This window comes from Erpetoichthys calabaricus, chromosome 5 (assembly GCF_900747795.2).
Source record: "Erpetoichthys calabaricus chromosome 5, fErpCal1.3, whole genome shotgun sequence".
NCBI classification, from domain to species: Eukaryota; Metazoa; Chordata; class Cladistia; order Polypteriformes; family Polypteridae; genus Erpetoichthys; species Erpetoichthys calabaricus.
The window spans coordinates 134,687,860-134,713,407 of record NC_041398.2 but is presented as its reverse complement, the minus strand read 5'-3'; the positions used below and the strand labels follow the sequence as shown (position 1 = coordinate 134,713,407).

The following is a 25,548-nucleotide window of genomic DNA, read 5'->3' as shown; positions in this document are numbered from 1 at the left end:
AACCCCGTCGGGGCAGGGCCCCCAACACTGCAACTGGGCTGTTATGATATTGCTTATAATTTTAATTTTTCCAACTGTGTATTAGCTTCTGAAAATTAATTCAAGAAGATTTTCAGGGTTTCTGAAGCTGAAGAATCTCAATTATATTATTTTTTTCCCCTTTTTTCCTTGTTATTTTAAAATTGTTGAAAATGGTTCAAGTTCTCACAGGGTGTTGTCATATTTTCCTTACGGACTTCTCCATGCTGGACACTGGTTGCTAGGATACAATGGGATGGGGGTCCCAGAGGTGGAACATCATAGCATCGTAACATCAGTAGTGTAATATTTTAAAGGTTAACACCCCTGTTTCTGCACTCTGATTACAGTTCATGTCTTGTAGTTCTTGGGATTGGCTATGTGAATCCTTTTTGGTTTACAACTTACCACTAAGTTCTTTGACTATGATTCTGGCTGCATGCCCTGAGATTTGTTTATGTAATTATAGTCTTTCTGGTTATGGCCCCTGTGAGAATTCTAACTTCTCTGTAACATTTTCTGATTCCATTCCCTCTCAAAACATTTGTCACCTTGCTCACACAGTACAAGAGAAGAGCAGAAGTAGAATGGCTACTGTGGCATTAGCTTCAAACTCTCTATTTTGGCTAATCTTTTTGAATTTTTGATTTTGTATGTGCTTTCTTTTTTGATGTTTTCGTTATGTTTTTTTTTACTTTGCAGCCTCTCCCACCATAGCCTATCGTCTATGGGGGAGAAACGCAAGCTTTAGATTTGTCAAATATTTAAATCTTCGGTTTTCAATGGATCTCAACATTTTAGGGTCCCCTGATACTGAAAACATTGATATCTTGATGATGGGTGTGTGTCTCTCTGTGTGTGTGTTTTTGCATCAGTTTCTTGAGGACGGTGTAGAGCTAAAACGGCAGGACTAAAAAATACCAAACTCAACATTTAAGCTTGTTATGAGATGAAGATGAGCTGATTAGTTTTTGGGCAAAATCGTGAAAGAAAAAGAGGCACTGTGGAGGAACCCTCAAATGAATTTTTGATAATATCTTGAGAATTATGGCAAACACCATAATTCTGCAATTAATTACAAATTCTTCTCGTCAATTGCTATTGTAATGACCTATTTTATGATCAGGAAGATCAGCATCAGAGTGGTAAATAATTGCTGAAATGTTATAGAATAGTTTGGGTAACCTGCCTCCTAGGGCACAAAGCCTACTGACACTCACGTACGAATTTTTTGGTTTTGTCTGATGATATGCGACTTGTAGGATTGTGGACAAGTTTTGCTTGGTTTGGTTTGCCTTTTAGCTATTCCTTTTTAAATTCAATTTTGATTTTGTCTTTGTTTTATTTCTTGAACATCTTTTAGTTAAAAAAATCCTTTGAATATAAAGAACTATTGGCTTTAACACTTCGGGGGGCCAAGAGCTTTCTTTGGTTTACAATCTTCCCTCCTGAGGTTTATGAATATTAAGGCCTTTACCCTTTTTGGATGGTCTTATGCAGACTGAGAAGCCTCCTTATGGATTTTTATTTTGAGTTATTAGGCCTCAATGGAGCCCAGAGGCCTACTACTGAAGATGTCTTGCACTTTCTGATTAGGGAAAGCTAGGAAGCTCAGAAAAAGTGAATGAAAATGTCCTGCACCTAAATATAGTATCTGAATACATTTTATGTAAAATCCATCTGTCTAATTTCTACACTTGCTTTCTTTCTTGGTCAGGGTTTTGGGGAACTAATTGGTCTCTCACAAGGCCCACCTAGACAGTTTACATGTTCTCAGTCAACATGTTTGGAAAATGTGGGGTGAAAACAAAGAAGCAGGGGTCAACTTATATTCTGACGAGGAGATTATGAGAACATCACAAAGAGTTTGTCCAGTGATGTAATCAGCCTTGTTAACTACTGAGAGTATGCAATGCTCCTTTCTGCCGTGCTTATCTTTCACTTCATTTGTGAGAACCTTGTAGGGCCACCAATCAAACTTATCCACTTGTCTATAGACTATGGGATAAAGCCAAAATTTCTAGAGGAGAGCCCACTTACCTGCTGAGAATTCTAAGAAGATTACAGCTAGACATGGAATGGATCTTTGGATTTGTTGACCTTATAGGCCCTACTGGGCTGAGCCTATACCTTGGATAAGCACCACCACAGACCAATGTTCATGAAATTAGGTCTTTTAACAAAATACGTCAACTAGACTCTGGAGTCTGTGTATGACAGGAACAGCATAAAGTACTAAAATCAAACAAAGGAGGTTCATGACCTCCCTCAGGCTCAAACAAACATAATTCTGCCTTGCCTGTGTCTTAATTATTGTAAATAATAAATAAATGCTTCTCACCTTCTACAACCACAGGCTTACTTCAGTGCCAGAATCCTGCCACATGCACACACACTCCTATATCCTCCTTGGTATGGGTCCAGATACCTTTCTGCTGTTAAGTAACTTTAGCTCCAACTGTGAGTCACAAAAGAGGCTCTCACTCCTATACTTTCCATTACTCAGACTTACTGATTGAGGACAGGAACCTGTTTTTAAAACAGACCCAGGCACACTCTCAGTTTGGGTCAGCCGGAAGCACATAAACAAACCAGTAGTCCCTGACAACTGGTGCCCTTGGCTTATCCCATAAGAACTACAGTACATTTTATATGCACCCCTGGCAGTTGCTTTTTGCTGCTTCCATCCACCTTGGAAAATTAGGATAGAATATTCAACCCCTTCAAGGACTTTCCAATAGTCCTGTCTAGAAAACTGTAGAATCCATTATAAGCCTTTATAGGCCTTTGAGCTTGTGATCTCATACAGCATGTAATGTTACTCAGTGAATGACCAACCCATCCAATTCCAATGTCATACATTTTAGAAAGTTTACTATATAACTTTTGTTGTAACATTCTCAAACTTTCTATATCCAATTCAAGGTTGCAGAAGACAAGACATTATTCCAGAAACACTGGATACAATGTACTGTGGGAAAAAGTCCAGGGCAGAGTCCTAGTCCTTTGCCGGGACGCCTTCTTCTGCACACATGTACAGTGAGCCAATTTGAAATTACCAATCAGTGTAATAAACATCTTTGGGGATGTGGAAAGAAAACTGGAATACCTGGAGGAAAACCCACTGAGACAAGAAGAACATGCCAACTCTATACAATCGGTGACTGCAGAGTAAGATTCAAACCCAGCATGCAATATCCATGAGCCGGTAGCACCACCATGTGTATAAAGTGTATTTCAGGAATGTTTACTAGTTAAATGCTTTTTGTAGGTAATGCATGTTGTATTTTTTCAGGAAGCAATATTTCATAACGTGCTGTCCTTAACTTAAGTGTTAGCCATATTGATTCATTTTGCTTTATATTTGATTGATTAATTGAGCTCCTGAAACACGTGAAGTAAAACACTTTTATTTCTCAGTTCTATACCTACAGCACACTCTCATGCGGTACAAATTCCCATGGGAGTTGTGGGGTCACCTTGGGATTTTGCAGACATCCCTGAAAATGAAAGTGATAACTACCGTATAAAGTGTCCATGAAATTTGAAACTGTGAACACTGAACCGTGGATGAGTACCTAAAGCTACGAGAACACATGCGAGAACTTTAAGCTTGCAATATCTCTATGACTTGCATCAGTAAATACAGAATAAAATAAAGATAGGCTGAGTATTTAAATGTGTTCCAGGTAATTTTATGTGGTCTGTAGGACAATGTGAGCTCTACAAGCAGCCCTAAGTACATAATGTCCTTTTCTAGTATTCCACCCAGGGCAACAACTGGATGTCAATTAGTCTTGACATTAAACAAAGGCTTTCATTTCACTCCCTTCCCATTAACAGATTTCCCCTCTGAACATACAACTTTCACATACTCTTTACATTTCTCACACTGTTCAAACAAGTACAGGCAGAAGATGATGGAATTTTCCAGGAATTAACTCTCACTTGGTCTCTAGCTCGGACATGCACACTCTCAAGTAATATTTTTTTTGTATGGAGAAGCTAATCAAGAGGCAGATTCCTCACATTGTTAATTAAGGAATGTATGAAATATTTGTAGGTTTACCCGTGAAGTAGATGTAAACTTTGCTTGATTTCTCCTCATCTTTGGTGCACTCTGAACCATCGCAGAGCAAATTCCAGCAGCTGAATTCTCCTGTGTCCGCCGTCAAGGTTTCTGTTAGAATTAGCTGACTGTATTTGTCATGCTGTTTAATGCTGATTAAAAATAAAAATAAGAAGATTCAGTTTAGCAAAATGACATTGCCATGGGCGATTCAGAATGCCTTCCCTTTCAACTTTGATATACAGGGCAGGACCTTAGGCTTGAATGTACTCATATTCAGAATTATAGCACATGCTTCTGTTCTTTATGAAATGTCAGCTTAAAATTACATGCAGATGTTGCTGTGTAAAAGTCTTGCAGAACTGTGAAAACGTGTAAGGCTAGTGACAGCACTGAATTTCTCCAATGGCTTTCTGGTGTTAATAAAAAAATATAAATAAATCTGCTAAAACATTGAAAAGCACAGCATCAGCAATACTCGGACTGCTGGGCCAACCCAAGACATCCTTGACAGTAAAATTTCTAATCCTTTTTACTTATAATAAGCCTAAACATGGGTCTATAGCAGTGATCTCAACCTCCAGTCCTGGAGGGCCCCAGCGGCTGCAGGTTTTCCGTCTAACCCTTTTCTTAATTAGTGATCTGTTTCTGTTTCTAATTAACTTCTTTTGAATTAATTGTAATTGACTTGCTCTTGAAGACTCAGAACCAATAATTGTTTCTTTTTCCTTAATTAACAGCCAAACAATAATGAGACACAAAATGAACCAAAACATGACCATCATACAGTATCTGAAAATAAAGAAAGATGAAGGTCTCAGGAAGGTTGATCTGCTCAGGTCCCCAAAACATTTTAACTCTGCTCTTAGAAAAGAGACAATCAACAATTTTGGAAATGTCTGCTATTGCACAATGAGAGCCGCAACAAGCCACGGAATTAAAGAACGGGTTTAATTAATTACAAGACTCGGCACCTAATGAAGCCACTGGTTAGAGTTTGAGGCCCTGACTTAGTTGGTCTTCTGTTAGTTGACTCACTTCACATTTCATTTCTGTTTGGGTGCCACTTAAGGAAAGAAACGAAGCAATTCAGAGAAACGATGAAGAAATTCGGGGAACAAATCTTTAAAAAATAAGTCAATTAAAATGAATTAATTAGCAGCAAAGGCTGATCACCAATTAAGAAAAGGGTTAGAATGAAACCCTGCAGCCAGTGCGGCCCTCCAGGACCTGATTTTGAGACCACTAGTCTATAGCAGTGGTTCCCAAACTCAGTCCTGGAGACCCACTGTGGCTGCAGGTTTTTGTTCCAACCAGATTCACAATCAGTGATAATAATCGATAACAACTGATCTCATTTAATTAGCTGGTCTTTTTTTACTCTTCTCTTATTCTGCATTCAGAAAAACACAACAGTATGTTTTTTTACATTTATAAGACATTTAGAAATATTTCTGTTTTTTTCTAAAGCTATAAATGCTTAACTCTCTTTTGTTGTTTTCCTCTTATTTTTCCCTTTTCCTGTGTAGTCTGCTCCCTTCTTTTGACCCTAATAGTGACAATTAACAATCAGCAGAGAAAACACCCAGGATGGTGAAAGCTGTAACGACTTCAGTGTCAGACTCGCTAATTAGTAAATAATCAATTAAATAACCAGAACACCTGGAAAAGTTGAATGAAAAGTAGGTTGAAAATACTGTTATCGACTTTAAAAAACTACATATTCCCAATATAACTGCTTATTAGTTATTACTTAGTTTGTAATTTCTACATTGACTCCAAAACATAGAAACTGGGAAATAATGACTCACTTAATTAGGCTAAGAGTCCAATGAAAAAACAGAAGTTGGTTGCAATAAAAACCTGCAGCCACAGTGGGTCCCCAGGACCGGAGTTTGAGACCACTGGTCTATAGTATACGTATAAAGAGGATTCAGAAAGTATACTGACCATTTCACTTTCTGCACTGTATTGTGTTGTAGATTTATTTTTAAATGTAGTTTTTTTTGTCCATCTACACTTACTAACCCATTATGACAAAGTGAAAATGTGGTTTCAAAAAGGTATGCAAAATTATTAAAAATCATAAACTGAAATCTGTCATTCTTATAAGTACTCAGACCCTTTGCTGTGGTACTCTAAATTGTGGTCGGGTGCATCCTCTTTAATTATCCTTGAGATGTGTCTTGAACTTGAATGGAGTCCACCTCAATTGAATTGACTGGACATTGTTTAGAAAGTTACGCACCTGTTTATATAAGGTCCCACAATTCTCACTGCATGACACGACAAAAGCCAAGACATAAAGTCCAAGGAACTCTCTGTAGACCTATATGATCAAATTATGGTGAGGCATAGATTGGGACAAGGGAATAAAAAAACATCTCTAAAGGTTTGAGTGTTCCCAGGAGCACGGTGGCAATTGTGGAAGAACTCAAGTTTTGTAACCACCAGGACTCTTCCTATAGTTGGCCATCAAGCCAAACAGACTAACTGAACAAGAAGGGCCTTGGTCAGGGAGTTGACCAAGAACCCAGTGATCACTCTGGCACAGATTCAGAAGTCTTCTGCTAAGATGGAAGGACAAGCATTTCAGCAACATTCCATCCATCAGACATCTAGTTGGAAGTCACTCTTCTGTAAAAGACATATGACAGCCCACTTGGATTCTGGGACCATGAAGACAAAGATTCACTGGTCTAATGAGGCAAAAATTTAACTCTTTGGGTCAGCACTATGCCTGTTGAAGACTAGGTCATATGATTAATACCATCCATATGGTGAAGTATGGTTGTGGCAGCATTATAATTTGTGGTGCATCTCAGAAACAGGGACAGGGACACTGGTGAGAACTGAGAGAAAGATGAATGCAGCCAGAAGGCCTGCTCCAGAGTACACGTGACCTCAGACCTTTCAGCTTGACAATTACCCAAAGCATGCAGCCAAGATAATACTGAAGTTATTTTAGGACAAGTCTCTGACTATCCTTGAATGACTCAGACTTAAACATCATAGAACATCTGCAGAGATACCTGAAGATGAACGTCTAACAACGCTTCCCATCCAATCTAATGCAGCTTGAGAGGATGTGCCAAAAATAACAGGATAAACTACCCACATCCAGGTGTGAAAAGCTTATAGAAACTTACATAAGAAGACTCAAAGTCCCAAAATAAGAGTCTGAAAACTTATATAACAATTATTTGAGAATGAGATTTGAATTTTTGATTTTTAATACATTTCTGAAAACATGATGTTACTTTGTTATTATGGGTTATTGAGTGTAGACTGATGGGCAAAAATGGAAAATGTATGCATTTTAAAATTAAATATTCAACACAAAGTGTGTGGAGAGTGAAGGGGGCTGAATACTTTCTGAATCCACTGTATATTTATATCAAATGATATTTCCTTAGTGGGGAAAGTGGTGCTGTTTTAGGAAGTGAACATGCGGACAGCCCATTTGCCTTAGTTAGGTGGTCACCAGCAGGGAGTAAGGGGTCCTGAGCTTCTTCTGCCTGGAGAAGGGGCCTGAGCTGCCTCAAAAGCTTACATATTGTAATGTGTTCAGTTAGCCAATAAAAGCTGTCATTTTGCTTGACTTTTAATAATATAATGTAATTCAATACAAAATAATAGTTAACTTCAAAACAAAATGGTTATTAAAGTGTCATGTAGATTAGCTGTAAACGAAAAAACATTAAAAGTAAAAATGCTTCATTCTAAATATATCTCTCTACTAAATTAAAAAAGTTTTCCGTCGTGTCCACGTTATTCAGCCTCCACACCACTCACCCGATCATTACTCCTACTGCGCACATCCTCTCTCCATACACCTCCGTGACACTCTCAGTGCTAACTCGCCCTTCAATGCAGTCGGTTATAATGGCGAAGCAGAAAAACAAATTATCTATTCAAGAATGTTGAATTTTATATTGCGGTAGAAAAAGAGCTGCAAGAGCTGATGATCCATCCATCCATGTTCTAACCCGCTGAATCCGAACACAGGGTCACGGGGGTCTGCTGGAGCCAATCCCAGCCAACACAGGGCACAAGGCAGGAAACAATCCTGGGCAGGGTGCCAACCCACCGCAGGACACACACAAACACACCCACACACCAAGCACACACTAGGGCCAATTTAGAATCGCCAATCCACCTAACCTGCATGTCTTTGGAATGTGGGAGGAAACCGGAGCGCCCGGAGGAAACCCACGCAGACACGGGGAGAACATGCAAACTCCACGCAGGGAGGACCCGGGAAGCGAACCCGGGTCTCCTAACTGCGAGGCAAAGAGTTGATAATGTACGTCAAAAAAAAGAAAATGAACAAAAAAGAGCTGCATGCTGTATAACAAAAATCAAGAACAAAGAGTATAATCCATCCATCCATCCATCCATTATCCAACCCGCTATATCCTAACTACAGGGTCACGGGGGTCTGCTGGAGCCAATCCCAGCCAACACAGGGCGCAAGGCAGGAAACAAACCCTAGGCAGGGCGCCAGCCCACCGCAGAAGAGTATAATCCAATGAATAAAAAAGAGAAAAATATCCCGAACAATATGGGAAGAGAAATGCAAAAAAGCAACATTTATAGAATGTAAGTTAGAGGATAAAGTAATTCATAATATTGTTTTTGATGAGGCATTAATGTAATTTACTTTTACTTTTGACTACGTATTATTCATCATTGGTATTTAAAAATAGACACTTGTAGGGAAATACTCAAGTAACTGATTTTTTATCTATAATACCTAAGGACCGAACCTTCTTCCTTCCATGCCCCGCATACTCTTCTGTATAACAACATCTCTTTTAATTCAATCACTTTCTCTAATGGAGGAGCGTCCCAACGCCCTTTGAGTGGCTCGGCCACAAGAATGCAGGCGCCCAGCATCCGCCCCCAGGGATTGGCGAGCAACGCAAGCAAGGGGCAGAGACCCCTAGTTTAATATAAAATAATTATGAATAATTTAAAACACCATTAACATTTATGACAGAAATTCAATTTTTTGTTCAAATTCTTTCTCTCAGGCTAGCCATAATTCGAAAAAGTGAAAACATATTTCATTGTATGTGGTTATTGTAAAGGGAAACATTTCGGTAGCTTTTTATTTATATGAGTAATCTCATAAAACCTTAAAATGCAGAAACATATAATACTATTACAATAGATAATAACAATTTTACTTACAGTATGTACAGTTAAAATACAGTAAAAATGAAAAGCTAATCAAAATATCTCCTTTGGTAGATACAAACAGTAGATGTTGTGTTGTAACTAGAAAGGGGAGCCAGTCATGTGACTCACGTTAGCATTGTGACTGCCTTTCCAACATGATAGCACTCATGATAGCGACCCAGAAAAGAATTATTTTCAATAAAGTGTTCATAAGGAGGGCGGCACAATGGCACAGTGGGTAGCGCTGCTGCCTCGCAGTTGGGAGACCTGGGGACCTGGGTTCGCTTCCCGGGTCCTCCCTGCGTGGAGTTTGCATGTTCTCCCCGTGTCTGCGTGGGTTTCCTCCGGGCGCTCCGGTTTCCTCCCACAGTCCAAAGACATGCAGGTTAGGTGGATTGGCGATTCTAAATTGGCCCTAGTGTGTGCTTGGTGTGTGGGTGTGTTTGTGTGTGTCCTGCGGTGGGTTGGCACCCTGCCCGGGATTGGTTCCCTGCCTTGTGCCCTGTGTTGGCTGGGATTGGCTCCAGCAGACCCCCGTGACCCTGTGTTCGGATTCAGCGGGTTGGAAAATGGATGGATGGATGTTCATAAGGACCCAGGGCTTGCTGGAAGGGTTATATCTCCCAGATGGCCTGTGAACGTCTTGAGATCCGAAAAGATAAGTTGGCAAGTGTGGCTGGGGAAAGGGATATATGGGCCTCACTGCTAGGACTGATAAGCAATGGGAAAACAAAATGAATGAATGTTCATAAGGGTAGAATATTTTAATTACTCCTATTCAAAAATAAACATTATATTTAGAAAAGTAAGGCAAGTAATAAAGGAGAAATAGGGCAAGATTAGCCTAAGCCTACTGTTTTTATGAACAGTGGCTAACCAGACCTCATTGCTGGATGCAAAGAGGCCCCCCCATAGCAGTTAACCCTTTAGGGTCCCAAAAAAGTAGGTCTGCTACTGGACCGAACACAGATTTATTTAGAACCAGCAGTACATAAAAGTAAAAAAAGCAATCGAGTAACTTTGTAGTACCTGAGTCGGGAGTCTTTGAAGGTATCCAGGTAAAGAGGGTAGGCCCACCCAATCTTGTTCCCTTTGCAACGCAGCTCAAGATTCTGTCCTGCATTAAAACTTAAAGTTTCAAGCAGTCTTAAGAAGCGACCTTTGTCCAAAACTTGTGTCATGATGGACTGGTTCTTCCCTGTAGAGGTTGACGAATCCTTCTCTTTAACTTTAGGTCCTCGAGGCTTCAGCTTCTTATTTGTTGGTCTGATTCTATTTTCTCCTGCTTCTTTGGCCCGTTTATTTTGTTGACAATCAACTGCATGATAAAAAAAAATTGATTATTTCATTAAAGCAGGGCTTTTACTTTGGTACCGTATTTTGGGTATCCCACCTGTTATTGAAAAATCTCATATTTTAAACTTAAAAATGGGAAAATCTTGTTGTGGTTTCAATGTAAAACCTTTCATTATTGTCATCTTTGTATATTGTAGAATTTGCTGAGGATAAAAGTTCATGACTTGTGCATGTTTTTAGAATATGATCTATTAACTATTAGATAGACATTGTTTTTTAATACAGAGCCATACATAGGGACAATAAATGAATGGAGCCATCCTCCTCATGAACATGGTCACATTTACCCATCCAACCATTCATTTTCTCACCAGTGTATCCAGTTCATGGTCACTGCTAGGTGACGCCTATCTCACCCGCACTGGACAGGATGCATCCACCATCATTACACACATCTACACCTCCATCGACACATCACTCTAAAATAAATTCATACAGTTAGTATTACAAAACTTCTGTATTGATTGGGAGGTTTTATGAGGGCTACTGAAACAGTATTCTTAATTGCTGAAAACTAATTAGCAGACACTAAAGTCCTATAACCACTTGAGTTTTTGTTTATATCAAAATAATGTTTATTATTATGATAACAAAAATATGACTAAAGCATACAACACATATTTGAATGGATGCCGTCTCCAGGTAAAAGTTCTCAGAGTAGTCAAATTCAATGACTAATTCTGCATTAATACACAATAGAAAAAGTCTGAAGTCTGATCACTTACAGTACAGTATGTGAGGTAGCTTAAAAACAAGGGCTGTTTTACTGCAATTCTGAAATTGCAAATGTTAAATTGAAGAGTTGGAATTCAGAAAAGTAGCCTATAAAGGAAGGAATAGGATAGGAAAATTAAAATATCAAGGGTGTGACATTTGAAATTTGAATTAATTTGATTTGTCCAGTATATATTACTCTTCATAGCTGTTATTGAACACCTCATGTATCCTTCATATACTGTTGTAAACTTACATCTCACCCCGGGAAATTAAAAAACGGGTAAAGTGATTTTCTGACAAACCTCATATGAAAAGTGTGTTGTTACAAAGGAGTTGTAAGAGCCTGAATTATCCTGGTATCCAGTAATTTGTGTGGCAACAATATAATAATGTTTAAAGTTTTACTTTTCGCATTTATTACAAACAGTATATTTTTCAGTTACTGGAGGGAAAATGCCATGAAATAATTATATTAATAAGTGCACATCTTTATATATAATATGCTATCGTGGCTGTCCGTTTGTCTGTCCAGGATTTTAAATCACCTGTAGCTCACAAACCGTTTGAACTATTGACCTGAAATTTGGTACGCATATACTACGTGACATCTACTATCTGCTTTCGGGGTGATGATTGACCTCCGAGGTTATTCCTCTTTTTATTTTTATTTTATTTTATTGTAGAATCAACTCTTGGCAGCGGGCAGCAGGGTGGCCGTGCGGCGCATGCATACGGACACCATTCTCATCCCTACCACCTTCGCCGTCACTTCCCCTACCTCTTCATATCTTGAATCATTCTTGAGGCAGATTGAAGACTTAAGTGCCAGCTTAAGTGAAAAATTAAAGAAAACGTACTAAGTAATTGCAACACAAACACTGACTTAATCAGTTTCAACGAAAGAAGAGAAGAAGCGGGCCACTTGGGTGGAGAGAAGAAGAGCTGCTCAGGAAGCAGCAAGCGCATCAACCTCTGAGCAAACGAATGCTAAACATACAGAAGAAGAGTATGAAAACTATGAATGCTCAAGATAACTGTATTCATTGCATGTTATCGTGCAGTGCGCCGCTACTGGTACTAAGATAAAGCTGTTATACTGTTATATCCCATATCAGTTATTACACTAGGAGGAAACTCAAGCCTTGCACATACTGTATATTAGACGCTAGAGCCTCACTGTGACACCAGCACAGCTCATTAGATGTATAGCGAGACGCTGCAGGGGCGCTAGCATGAACAACGTTTGCTAATTTTTTAATATGTTTCATGAAACAAATAGAATTTTCATGTATTTTCTGTCTCTCCACTGAGGTTTAGTGCTGCCCCTGTTGGTCAGGAACAATTAGCAGGCCATCTGCATTTTGGTTGTCTTCAGGGCCCCCTGGTCGATCCCACCGCTGCCAACAAAATGTGATGGCAGAATTCAAGGTTTAGTATGGGCTGAGTTTGGGGCTTACCATGCATAAAATTGACATATTTTGTTATGATGTCCTCAGCAGGAAGATTGTGTTATTCTTTGTGAAAGGATTCAACAAACACAGGAAAAGGTTTGAGAGAAGTCACCTGTATACATGAAATAGGCTGCCAACAATTGAAAGTTTGGTTCAATGAAACAGGTCTCAACAGACTTCAGTTCAACAATAGAACAAACAAACAGGCAAACATGGCGATTATAAATTCGTCCAGGGGAAGTGATAATATCGGGCCCGAGATTGGAAGTGACATAATCAAGGCGGAACCAGAAGTGGAGTCATTGAGTCCAGGCGAAAATTCCTGTGAATGGTCTGACGATGATAAAGAGGAGGGATCAGTGTACTCTGCTGCCCCCTGGTCTGCCATGGAATTATCCCTTTTTGAGCACTTCAGCTGACTCCCATGAGCACGTGTGTGACATCATCCACTTTAAGAATGTTTTCAGAGGACACTTTGGGTATTAATTGGAGGATTCAGGAAGACACTGCTTGAAATTATACAAACACTCCAGCCTTTATAACTAAGAAGAATAATGCAGTAACACAATTTCTTGGACATATTCTTTGTTATGATTCTGAGGTGCACTATATATTTTTTCACATATTTTGTCCTTTCATTTTTACTTTGATTATAAAGTTATTTTTGATCTTTATTTTGTTTATGTTTTAGGGCTGCAATTTCCTGTCTTCTTTCTTCTCATGGTTGCCATCAATTTATGTATTTTCCAGCAGCCAATGTTGTTACGAGCAACAAACCCGTTTCTATCATGTGACAGCCAGATGACCAAGCACATGACATCATCGACCTGATGGTATTTAAGATGGTGGCACACTATCAGTAGTGTCCAACCTCTTAGATTTGTGATTTTATAAACCTTGTGAAAAATGAAAGTCATGGAGTTCAAAAAGGTTCTATGACTGTGGGACAAGATCCTCTTCTTTAAAACCAACCCATGTTGAATACTGTATTCAAATAAATAGCCTTCAAGATAATTTCTGACTATGGTGTACTTTTTTTTTGTCTTATGGTTTATTGATCTATAATTATCGTTCCTTCCCCAAACTATGCGACTCTTCAATTCCACCAAGTTCCACCAATTCCAAGTTATTGTTTGTTTTTGCCTGCATTTTTATTACTCTTTCATTTAATATTGTTTTTGTATCAGTACGCTGCTGCTGGAGTATGTGAATTTCCCCTTGGGATTAATAAAGTATCTATCTATCTATCTATCTATCTATCTATCTATCTATCTATCTATCTATCTATCTATCTATCTATCTATCTATCTATCTATCTATCTATCTATCTATCTATCTATCTATCTATCTATCTAGCCATCCATTTAGTCACCTTTCGTGAACACTGCAGCCATATGTGCATTCTTTCCAGTCATAAGCTACTTTAACCTTTGAAAACAGTGATTTACTATGCATACTTACATATGATTTGGAAATAATGTTGTTTTATTTCTTCTAGCACTAGAGGTAAAGTCTCATATGGCTCTAAAGTTTAAGTATTGCACATGGTTATACAAAATTAATGAAAAACTAAATCAGTGTCCTGGCAGTACTTACTGACTGACACAATTCCTAATACACTACAAATGTTGTTTATCAGACTGGTATTAAAAAAAAAATCAGTGCTAGACCCAAATATACTTCATAATTATAGACTTGTTTCAAATGTACCTTTCCTTTCTAAAGTACTTGAAAAAGCAGTCACCATGTAGCTTCAGTCTCACCTTACACATCACAAGTTATTTAAGAAAATCCGGTGTAGTTTCATCACAGTACTGTAATGGCACTAACAAATGTTCTAAATGGCATTTTAATGTCTTCTGCTGGCAGTAATTGTGATGTTAAATTTAAGCACAGCATACAGAATATTATTGTATATCGGGCTATCAGGTGCCATCCTTGTGCCATGTACTTCATGTTTATGAGATCATTTTGTGTGACAGGACACTATCAGCTGGATATGGTGTCCTGCAGGGCTCACTTCTCACACCGTAATGGTCTTCACTTTACATGCTTCCGTTGAGCAATATCAATAAAACACATAACATTCATTTTCACTTGAATGCTAGCAACAGTAGCTATAACTTTCTTTAAGATAGAATGACTTTTCTCAAAGAGCGCCCTTAATTAATTGTGTCAGCAAAATTAAGTGTGGATGGACGATAAGTACTTGTCTTTGAATACAGAAAAATCAGAAATGTTATTTAATGGAGAGTATAATGTAGACCGCAACAGCATTCTGTCACTTTTTAACTCTACTTTAATGAATCAAAACACAACTTAGGTGCTATCTTTTGACCCCACAATGTCTTTTAGAACAAACATTACAATATTATCTAAAACCTGCTTTTTCCGCTTAAAAGTATTGCAAAATTAAGGCTGTTTTATATGAAAGATACTGAGAAATGTATTCGTACATTTACTTCTTGTAGGATTGACTACTGCAATGCTTTATTCACTTACTGTTTGAATTATTTCTTATGCACCTTTCAGTAAATTCAAAATGCTGCAAGAATCGTTGCAAGCACTAGAAAGTATGATCACGTAACTCCAGTTCTCAAATCACCATACTGGCTTCCAGTTAAGCGTAGGGCTGATTTCAAAACTTTCCTTGTTACAAATAAAGTCATTTTTATTAGTTTATTAGTATAACAACTGCACTAATTATTATTATTGGCTATATGTTTTAGACACTTGGGTGAAAGCACTGTATAAATGTAAAAAATTATTATTATTATTATTATTATCTTCTATATATATAATTCACTAAGCCGCCGACAAGTAGACACCCATGGAAAGCACGCAAGACAGCCACGCCAACCAACTCTAAGACCATTGGATACGACGACAACTCGCAGAGCCACGGCCACCAACTCGGACGCGACGCCTCGGAAAACACGTCGTCACTTAAGTTCATCTGTGCTACAATCCACATGCACCTCTGAGCCACGTTGACTTTTCGGTTACGATGCACGACCGCGTGCACCATCGCAAACTGTTTTACATGCTACATACAGCAATTCGCACCATGCATCTTCTTAGATGGTCCTGCAGGAACACGGAAAATGTTTCCCCACCCACCAACACTCCTTATTCCCCGGCCCGCGTCCACCCTTGCTCTCTAGGCATTCACACTGCCTGCTCATGTGCCCGGACGCAACAACTCACCGACCACCCAGTTAGTCCCTTTCGTCTGTGCTAGGAGTCCACATGCACCTCTGAGCCACGTTGACTTTTCATTATTCTTTTCGGTTACGACACCCGACCGCGTCCACCATCGAAAACCATGGGAAAGGAACAACGAAGCCCCACCCAGAAACTCTACCCCCCTCCTCCCACGTGATAGGGAACGCACCTCAGAGCACTGCCCGCCAACTCAAACAGCTGATCAAACACATACTCACTCACTTTGGTCTGTGCTGCGGTCCAATTCCAGCTGTGAGCCACGTTGACTGTTCATTTGCCCTCCATGGCTACCGCTTCAAATGTATTTCATGGAAACAACACTTCTTTCAATGTTATAGAACTTCCTGCATCAGGTAACTGTTTGTTTCTATCAGTCGGGTTTTTCTGGAAAAATGTAATTGATGAAACTGTTGCTCTCAAACTTCGCAACATGGCTGTTGGCTTTGTTTGCCAACATTGGGATAACTTCGGCGACGTGGTGTCTGTTGTTGTTAGTCACAGAAGCATTGTTATACAGTCTGCTCAACAATACGCTGACTACATGAATACGTCCGGAGTCTATGGTGGCGAGGCAGAAATTGTGGCAATGTCCCAAATCCTTCCAGCTACTATCACCATTTACTTCTAAGAACATCCTCATGCCTCTCCTCGAGTTTACAATCCGGCCCAACGTCTCTCCATATCCCAGCTCTTTAGTGGTCCTTTGGATCATGGGCATTACGAGGTTCTCATGCCTCTCAAATACACACGTGATAACCTTCTGGTGACATCTTTTGACGCTGTCGGTATGTGCACACAGGGTGCACACCCACTTGCTCGTCACACTAATGTGACGTCACCTGCCCACTATCCTCTTCCTGAAAAACATTTAAAGACACACTCCCCTGAACACCTGCATTCCACACAGGACTTTCAATGCACCTTTTGTTCCAAAAGCTTCCGCGTGCAGAGATATCTGAATGCACATTTAAAAAAACACAACACTAACCAAATGATGCAATGTGAACATTGTCAGCAATGCTTCAAAACAACTCGTGCTCTCAAGAAACACTTATGAACTCATTCCACTCTCACCTTCAATTGCACATTTTGTAACGAGGACTTCACAGGTGAGATGGATCTCCACAACCATATGCAGATCCATTCAACACAAACATTTGTATGCAAACTTTGCGACAAACACTTTCACGCACGCAGATACCTTACTAACCATCTCAAAACACATTCCCTGACGAATTCTTTTCAGTGTCAACACTGCTCCAAAACCTTCACGTGCCAGAAATCTCTCAAAGCACATTTAAACACACACTCCACTGAACAAACGCATTCTAAACAGATCTTTCAATGCACGATTTGTTCAAAAACGTTCCGAGTGCAGAGATATCTCAACATGCATTTAAAAACACACTCCACTGAATTAATTATGCAATGTGAACATCATTCCAATTCCCTTCAGTGTCAACACAGCACTAAATCGTTCATGCACAAACATCACATTCAGTTTTCTGCAGCTTTTCAAGAAGATACCACCATTCATGTCCAAGAACATAACATTGGCCTACCTACCGCAATATGTGCTTCTTGCAATGCTCTTCATTGGTCAGCATAGGTCAACAAATCTGGACATTACACTAAGTGTTGTCATGCCGGCAAGGTGTCTTTGTCACCGCTATCCAAACCCCCTCTTTTTTTAGAAGACCTCTTGACTGGCAAGAACCCGCTGTCCCGAAATTACTGTGATCATATCAGGGAATACAACTCTGCTTTAGCTTTCGCTTCAATGGGCGCACACATCGCTCAACCATCTGGACAAGGACCATATGCTTTCAGAATCCACGGTCAAATTTATCACCAGGTCTCTCCATTATATACCAATCCTGACACGTCATCACAATATGGTCAGCTATATATCTTTGATTCTGCTGAGGCTACCAGTCAACGTTTGCAAAAGGAATGTAATATCGCTTACAGTGACATTTTGTTGCTTCAACTGGACAACATGATATGACAGGTTAATCCCTTCGCAAAGTCTTACATGCAAATGCATGACATTATCGCTCACGGTAACCCTGTTACTGCTGTACAAATGGTGTTCATGGAAAATCCAAGTCTGGTTATGAGAAGGTATAACTCCTGTCAAACTGATGTTGCTGCTATCTTTGTAGGTGAATACGGGGAACCTCCTGCACAACGCGACATTTGCATATATCCAAGGAGAGATGCATGCAAGCGTATCTCTGTTCTCAATATGAACTGTGACCCCATGGTTTATCCACTGCTATTCCCTTACAGAGATCCAGGCTGGCACGTACAATTGACTCATGTTGAGGAAAAGCGAACCGTGAAAAGAACGTGAGTCACACGGCTCCAATTTTATGCTTTCAGGCTTGCCATGAGATCTTCATTTACTGCACGCGCGCTACACTGAATGGATCAACGTGTGTCTACCCAGCGCAGAGAGGCGTGGGTAAGCCGTTGAACCCCATTCATACTGGAAACCGGTGCTTGCAATTGTTCCCCACGAACGAGGAATTCCCAGTTAAGTGCGGGTCATACACTCGCACTGATTACGTCCCTGCCCTTTGTACACCCCCCATAACCCCCCCCCCCACGCTGCTACCATGGTCGGGTGACTTGGTGGATTATATATAGAAACGCAGCCTGAACCGCAAAGAACAATGAAAAGTCTATGTGACTCACAGGTGCATGTGGACTGTGCAAAGGCGAAAACGACTCAGATGACGAGTTGGGGGTGGGCACATGAGCAGGCAGTGCATACTGAACGAGAAATCAGCAGACTAGCATGATGTAGGGGGTGGAATGGGCGTCCTTCCCCTCTCCTCCCGCTCTGGGAGGAGAAGGCGCGACGGCGGTCCTCCAGTTTTCAGTCACGGACAATTGTATGTTGGTTCGTACCGTGCATTGTTACAATGTTACTTTTCTTGGTGGTTTATTAAATTACGGATTTTTCAAATGTTAATTTTTTCCCTGTGCTTAAAAATCATTAAAAAAGCAGCCTGATTATGCGGCATATGGTACGCCGCGGGTTGGCTAGTTATTATTAAGAAAGGAGCAAAGACGTCAACTGATCACCACTTGTTAATAAGTTGGATTTGAAATGAGGGGTGTATGCTTGATAGACCAGCATACTCTAGAGGAGTAGTTACATTTTTCTGGAAACATCAGGCTTATGATGAGTTCAATGTCTACCTCCAAAAGAACTTTTCTCATGTGCAGAGTGAGGTTGGAGACACAGAGTCCAGGTGGTCCATGTTCAAGGCCTTAGTTCTAGAATTGGCTGCTAAAAGCTGTGTTCTTAATGCAGTTGGGGAATCTCTTGGCAGCAACCCTAAAACCAGGGGTGAACACCAGAGGTGAAGGAAGCTGTCAGACAGAAGAAGGTGACCTTCAGAGAAATGCTCCCTCTGGGATCTTCTGAGAGCTACTGACAGGCTAAAATGACTGCTGCAAAAATGGTTATGAAAGCAAAAGTTTGAGCATGGGAAGAGTTTGTAAAGGCCATGAAAAAAGACTACTGAATGGCCTTGAGGCTGTTCTAGAAAACTATTTGACACCTCTGGAGGGTAAGGTGCGACCTTGCCCAGACTGTTAAGCAGGGCTGGAGAGGTGCAGACCTCTTTTGCGAAAATTGTTAAGCATGGAAGGAATGCTTTAATGAACTCCTTAAACCACCAGACATGCCCTCGTACCAGGAGGCAATGTTAGACAAATCCAGCAAGCAGGGTCCCATCAATGTTTCTGAAGTCACTATGGTGGCACAAGAACACCATAGTGGTAAGGATGTGGGGGGGATGAAATTCGACCAGAGATGTTGAAAACGCCTGGTCATTGTTGGGAGAACAAGGTTAATGTGTCTGTTCACTGTTGCATGGAAGTTGTGTAAAGCACCCTTGGAATGGCAGACTGGTGTGGTGGTCCCCATATTTAACAAAGGTGACCAGAGAGTGTGTTCCAGTTACAGAGGGATCACACTCCTCAGCCTTTCAAGTAAAACATATGCAAGGGTGCTAGAGGGAAGAATGATAAAGAATCAGATGGCTGAGCGAAAAATACAGGAGCATCAGTATGGAAAACTAGATCAGTTTCTTCCTGGAACAGTTGCAGGAGGATGCATGAGAGTATGATAACCCAGTCTAAATGTGTTGTGGGAATTTTTGCAGGAATAAAGGGGTAACAGAGTAGTTCTTTCATTCTATTCATTCCATATATGAATGCAGTGAGATCTGTGTCCAAATACTTGGCATTAAGTCAAATTCATTTACTGTGGGTGTCAGACTCCATCAAAGCTGTGACTTGTCACCACTCTTGTTTGTGGTTTTCATGGACAGGATATCAAGGTGCAGCCAAGGATGTGTGGGTGTCCTGTTGGGGATGCTAGGGATAGCATTGCAGCTTCATGCGAAAGATGTTGCCCTCTTTGCCTCTCTGACTGTGACCTTCAGCAAGCACTCAAGCGATATACTGCTGAGTATGAAGTTCCTGGGATGAAGATCAGCACCTTCAAGTCTGATATCATGGTTATATCTCGGAAAAGAGTGGATTCCTGTATTCATGTGGGGATGAGGAAGGTAGGAGAATAACTGTTCTTTATGGTAGAATTCAAGTACAGTATCTTGTGATCTTGTTCATGAGTGACGGGAAAGGGAGTGTGAGGTCAACAAGCGGACACTGTAATGGTCCATTGTGGTGAAGCTGGAGCTAAGTCTAAAGACAAAACCATTTCTGGTTGATCTACATCCCTATTCTCACCTATGGTCATGAGCTGTGGGCAATGACCAAAAGAATGAAATCATGATTACAAGCAGCAGAATTGCTGTTTCCTCTCAGGGTATCTGGGTTTATACTTTGTGACAGGGTGAGAAGCTCAGTGTTAAGGGAAAGCCTCAAAGTAGAGTCGCTGCTCCTCCAGATCGAGAGGAATCAGTTGAGAAGGCTTGGGTATGTTGTGAAGATGCTCCCTGTGGTGGCTCCCCCTAGAATTGCTCTGGGCACGTCCAACTAGGTGGAGACCCTGCAGCAGATTCAGGACACGTTGGAGGGATTATGTTTCTCAGCTGGCTTGGGTATGCCTGGAAATTCCACAGCAAGAGCTGGAATCTGTAACTGGAGACAAGGAAGCCCAGCTGACCTACTCGGCTTACTGCCACAGTGACTCTCACCAGGAAAAGAAGCTGAGAAAATGAGATTTGATGCCTATCTTGGCCATGGCTCAGTTCTCTTCTTTACCTGAAATTTTGATTGAATGGTCACATTGCCAATGCTGCATTAAATCAGCTAGGGGTTAGCTTGATGAATGTTAAGATGTAGAAGTGTTCAATTGCATGCAGACATATTATTATTAATTATTATAGACATATTATTTATTTAGAAATCTCTAAATGTCCCAATGCCAAGAATCCTCCATTATGTCAAACACGTTGCATGGAAGAGATGATTGTCCTGCAAGGGTGCTGCCACCATATCTGGAGGAGGTGTTGAACCACAAGACTCCTTGTTAATTTAAAGAGCAAGTGCAAGGTTTATAAAGGTGATGTTTAACAGAATTTCTTCACCATTGCTAACTAAGCCATTACAGTTTCATTTCTTTCTGCCTCTTTCCAAAGTCTCAGAATCTGTGTATTTTCCGCTCAGTGGTAAAATTCTAAATTAGTCAGTGACAGACACTGCAAACTAGATCTTTGTCGAATCGACTTTTTAATGAATTATCTTCTTGTGTTCCAAATAAACATTGCTATGCTGATGTTTAGTTTTTAAAAGTTGCTTTTATAAAGAAATACATTTGGGAGGATTTTTATTTTCACAGTAATAATTCTCCCCTCTAAAGAAAGAGACATCTTGCTTAACACTTTCCATCAGCTTGATAAAACCAAGCGTTGAAAGGTCTTAATGTTTTTTTGCAAATTTGATTCCAAAATATTTGAACTTTTACAAGTCAGCTAAAAAAATGATCAAGCTGAAGGGCAAGAATAATTGAGTGGAAAACTTTGTTCTTATTCAAGTACATCTTAAACCCAGAATTTTTTGCTGAATTTCCCTTATACAACTAACAGAAATGGCAGAGATGAATATGAATGTTAATATAAAGTATCACGTCCTTTTCTTAAAAGTAGTAGCTTCTGTTGATCTCCTTCAATCCTCCAAAAGTCTGCTTGTTTATGGATACGGAAATCAAGAATCTGAATAGCATTGGCAACAAAGGGCAGTTCTGCCTAAAGAGAAATAATTTGATGTGTCCGAGTTAGTCCTTGCACATATTATATATTGGGTCCAAAGCCCACATTTGCATAGTATAGTAATTATAATCCTACCAGTAGATGCACAAACCGGTGTGTTTCTTTGTGCCGGTCCCAAGCTCAGATAAATGGGGAGGGTTACTTCTGGAAGGGCATCCGGTGTAAAATTTTGCCAAATCAATATGCGGACAACAATACAAATTTCCATACTGGATCAGTCGAGCCCCGGGTTAACAACGACCACCACCAGTACTGTTAGTCAACAGGGTGCTAGCGGAAATTGGGCTACTGTTGGCCAAAGGAGAAGAAGAAGGAGAAGAAGAGGGGGGAGACATGTCCGGAGGCAGGAGGAGAGGAGGAAGGTAAAGAGAGTGGAACTGAGGGTAGGAACTTTGAATGTTGGCAGTATGACTAGTAAGGGGAGAGAGTTAGCAGATATGATGGAGAGAAGGAAGGTTGATATATTGTGCGTGCAAAAGACTAAATGGAAGGGGAGTAAGGCCAGGTGGATCAGCGGTGGATTCAAATTGTTAATTCATGGTGTGGATGGGAGGAGAAATGGAGTAGGGGTTATTCTGAAGGAACAGTATGTCAAGAGTGTTTTGGAGGTGAAAAGATTGTCAGGCAAAGTAATGATTAAGAAGCTGGAAATTGGAGGTGTGATGATGAATGTTGTTAGTGCATATCCCCTGCAAGTTGGGTGTGCGATGGATAATGAAAGAAGATTTTTGGAGTGAGTTGGATAAAGTGATGAACAGTATACTCAAGAGACAGAAAGTGGTGACTGGAGCGGATTTCAATGGACATGTTGGTGAAGGGAACAGTGGAGACGAGGAGGTGATGGTTAGGTATGGTTTCAAGGAGAGGAATGAAGAAGGTCAGAGGATAGTGGATTTTGCCATAAGGATGGACATGGCTGTGGTGAATACGTATTTTAAGAAGAGGGAGGAACAAAGGTAGACGTAGAAGAGTAGAGGAAGATGCAAACAGGTAGATTACATCCTATGCAGAAGAGTCAATCTGAAGGAGATTGAAGACTGCAAAGTAGTGGCAGGGGAAAGTGTAGTTAAGCAGCATAGGATGGTGGTCTATAGGATGACGTTGCAGATCAAGAAGAGGAAGAGAGTGAGGGCAGAGCCAAGGGTGAAATGGTGGAAGTTGAAAAAGGAAGACTACAAGGTTGAGTTTAGGGAGGAGGTGAGACAGGCACTGGGTGGCAGTGAAGAATTACCAGATAGTTGGGAAACTACAGCAGATGTAGTAAGGGTGACAGCAAGAAGGGTGCCTGGCGTGACATCTGGAAAGAGGAAGGAGGAAAAGGAAACCTGGTGGTGGAATGGGGAAATACAGGAGAGTATACAGAGGAAAAGGATGGCAAAAAAGAAGTGGGATAGTCAGAGAGATGCAGAAAGTAGACAAGAGTACAAGGAGATAAGGCGCAAGGTGAAGAGAGAGGTGGCAAAGGCTAAAGAAAAAGCGTATGATGAGTTGTAAGAGAGGTTGGACACTAAGGAGGGAGAAAAGGACCTGTACCGATTGGCTAGACAGAGGGACCGAGCTGGGAAAGATGTGCAGCAGGTTAGGGTGATAAAAGATAAAGATGGAAACGTACTCACAAGCGAGGAGAGTGTGTTGAGCAGATGGAAAGAGTACTTCGAGAGGCTGATGAATGAAGAGAACGAGAGAGAGAAGTGATTGGATGATGTGGAGATAGTGAATCAGGAAGTGCAACGGATTAGCAAGGATGAAGTAAGGACAGCTATGAAGAGGATGAAGAATGGAAAAGCCGTTGGTCCAGATGACATATCCGTGGAAGCATGGAGGTGTTTAGGAGAGATGGCAGTGGAGTTTTTAACCAGATTGTTTAATGGAATCTTGGAAAGTGAGAGGATCCCTGAGGAGTGGAGAAGAAGTGTACTGGTGCCAATATTTAAGAATAAGGGGGATGTGCAGGACTGTAGTAACTACAGGGGGATAAAATTGATGAGCCACAGCATGAAGTTATGGGAAAGAGTAGTGGAAACTAGGTTAAGAAGTGAGGTGATGATTAGTGAGCAGCAGTATGGTTTCATGCCAAGAAAGAGCACCACAGATGCAATGTTTGCTCTGAGGATGTTGATGGAGAAGTTTAGAGAGGGCCAGAAGGAGTTGCATTGTGTCTTTGTGGACCTGGAGAAAGCAAATGACAGGTTGCCTCGAGTTGTGGTATTGTATGAGAAAGTCGTGATTGGCAGAGAAGTATGTAAGCGTTGTACAGGATATGTACGAGGGAAGTGTGACAGTAGTGAGGTCTGTGGTAGGAGTGACGGATGCATTCAAGTTGGAGGTGGGATTACATCAGGGATCTGTTCTGAGCCCTTTCTTATTTGCAATGGTGATGGACAGGTTGACAGACGAGATTAGACAGGAGCCCCCATGGACTATGATGTTTACTGATGACATTGTGATCTGTAGCGATAGTAGGGAGCAGGTTGAGGAGACCCTGGAGAGGTGGAGATATGCTCTAGAGAGGAGAGGAATGAAGGTCAGTAGGAACAAGACAGAATACATGTGTTTAAATGGGAGGGAGGTCAGTGGAATGGTGAGGATGCAGGGAGTAGAGTTGGCGAAGGTGGATCAGTTTAAATACTTGGGATCAACAGTACAGAGTAATGGGGATTGTGGAAGAGAGGTGAAAAAGAGAGTGCAGGCAGGGTGGAATGGGTGGAGAAGAGGGTCAGGAGTAATTTGTGACAGACAGGTATCAGCAAGAGTGAAAGGGAAAGTCTACAGGACGGTAGTGAGACCAGCTATGTTATATGGGTTGGAGACGATGGCACTGACCAGAAAGCAGGAGACAGAACAAGAGGTAGCAGAGTAAAAGATGCTAAGATTTACATTGGGTGTGACAAGGATGGATAGGTTTAGAAATGAGTAAGTACATACAGGGTCATCTCAAGTTGGACGGTTGGAAGACAAAGTCAGAGATGCGAGATTGCATTGGTTTGGACATGTGCAGAGGAGAGATACTGAGTATATTGGGAGAAGGATGCTAAGGATAGAGCTGCCAGGGAAGAGGATAAGAGAAAGGCCTAAGTGAAGGTTTATGGATGTGGTGAGAGAGGACATGCAGGTGATGGGTGTAACAGAACAAGATGCAGAGGACAGAAAGATATGGAAGAAGATGATCCGCTGTTGCAACCCCTAATGGGAGCAGCCAAAAGAAGAAGGATAAGTAATGGCGGACTGCATGATAACGTGCAGTGAATACACTTGACTTGAACTTTCATAGTTT

At 40.7% G+C, this 25,548-nt stretch overlaps 1 protein-coding gene across 1 annotated transcript in view; it reads right to left on the bottom strand.

Moving 5' to 3' along the window:
• The window catches only part of pdgfrl (platelet-derived growth factor receptor-like), a 104,183-nt gene that overhangs the window by 71,810 nt on the left and 6,825 nt on the right, over positions 1 to 25,548 (bottom strand). Inside the window, exons 2-3 of the mRNA XM_028802075.2 lie at positions 10,301 to 10,589; positions 4,088 to 4,239 (exon numbers count right to left, since the gene is read on the bottom strand). Of these exons, the coding sequence (XP_028657908.1) occupies positions 4,088 to 4,239; positions 10,301 to 10,589 (441 nt within the window). The remainder of the gene's footprint in view (positions 1 to 4,087; positions 4,240 to 10,300; positions 10,590 to 25,548) is intronic.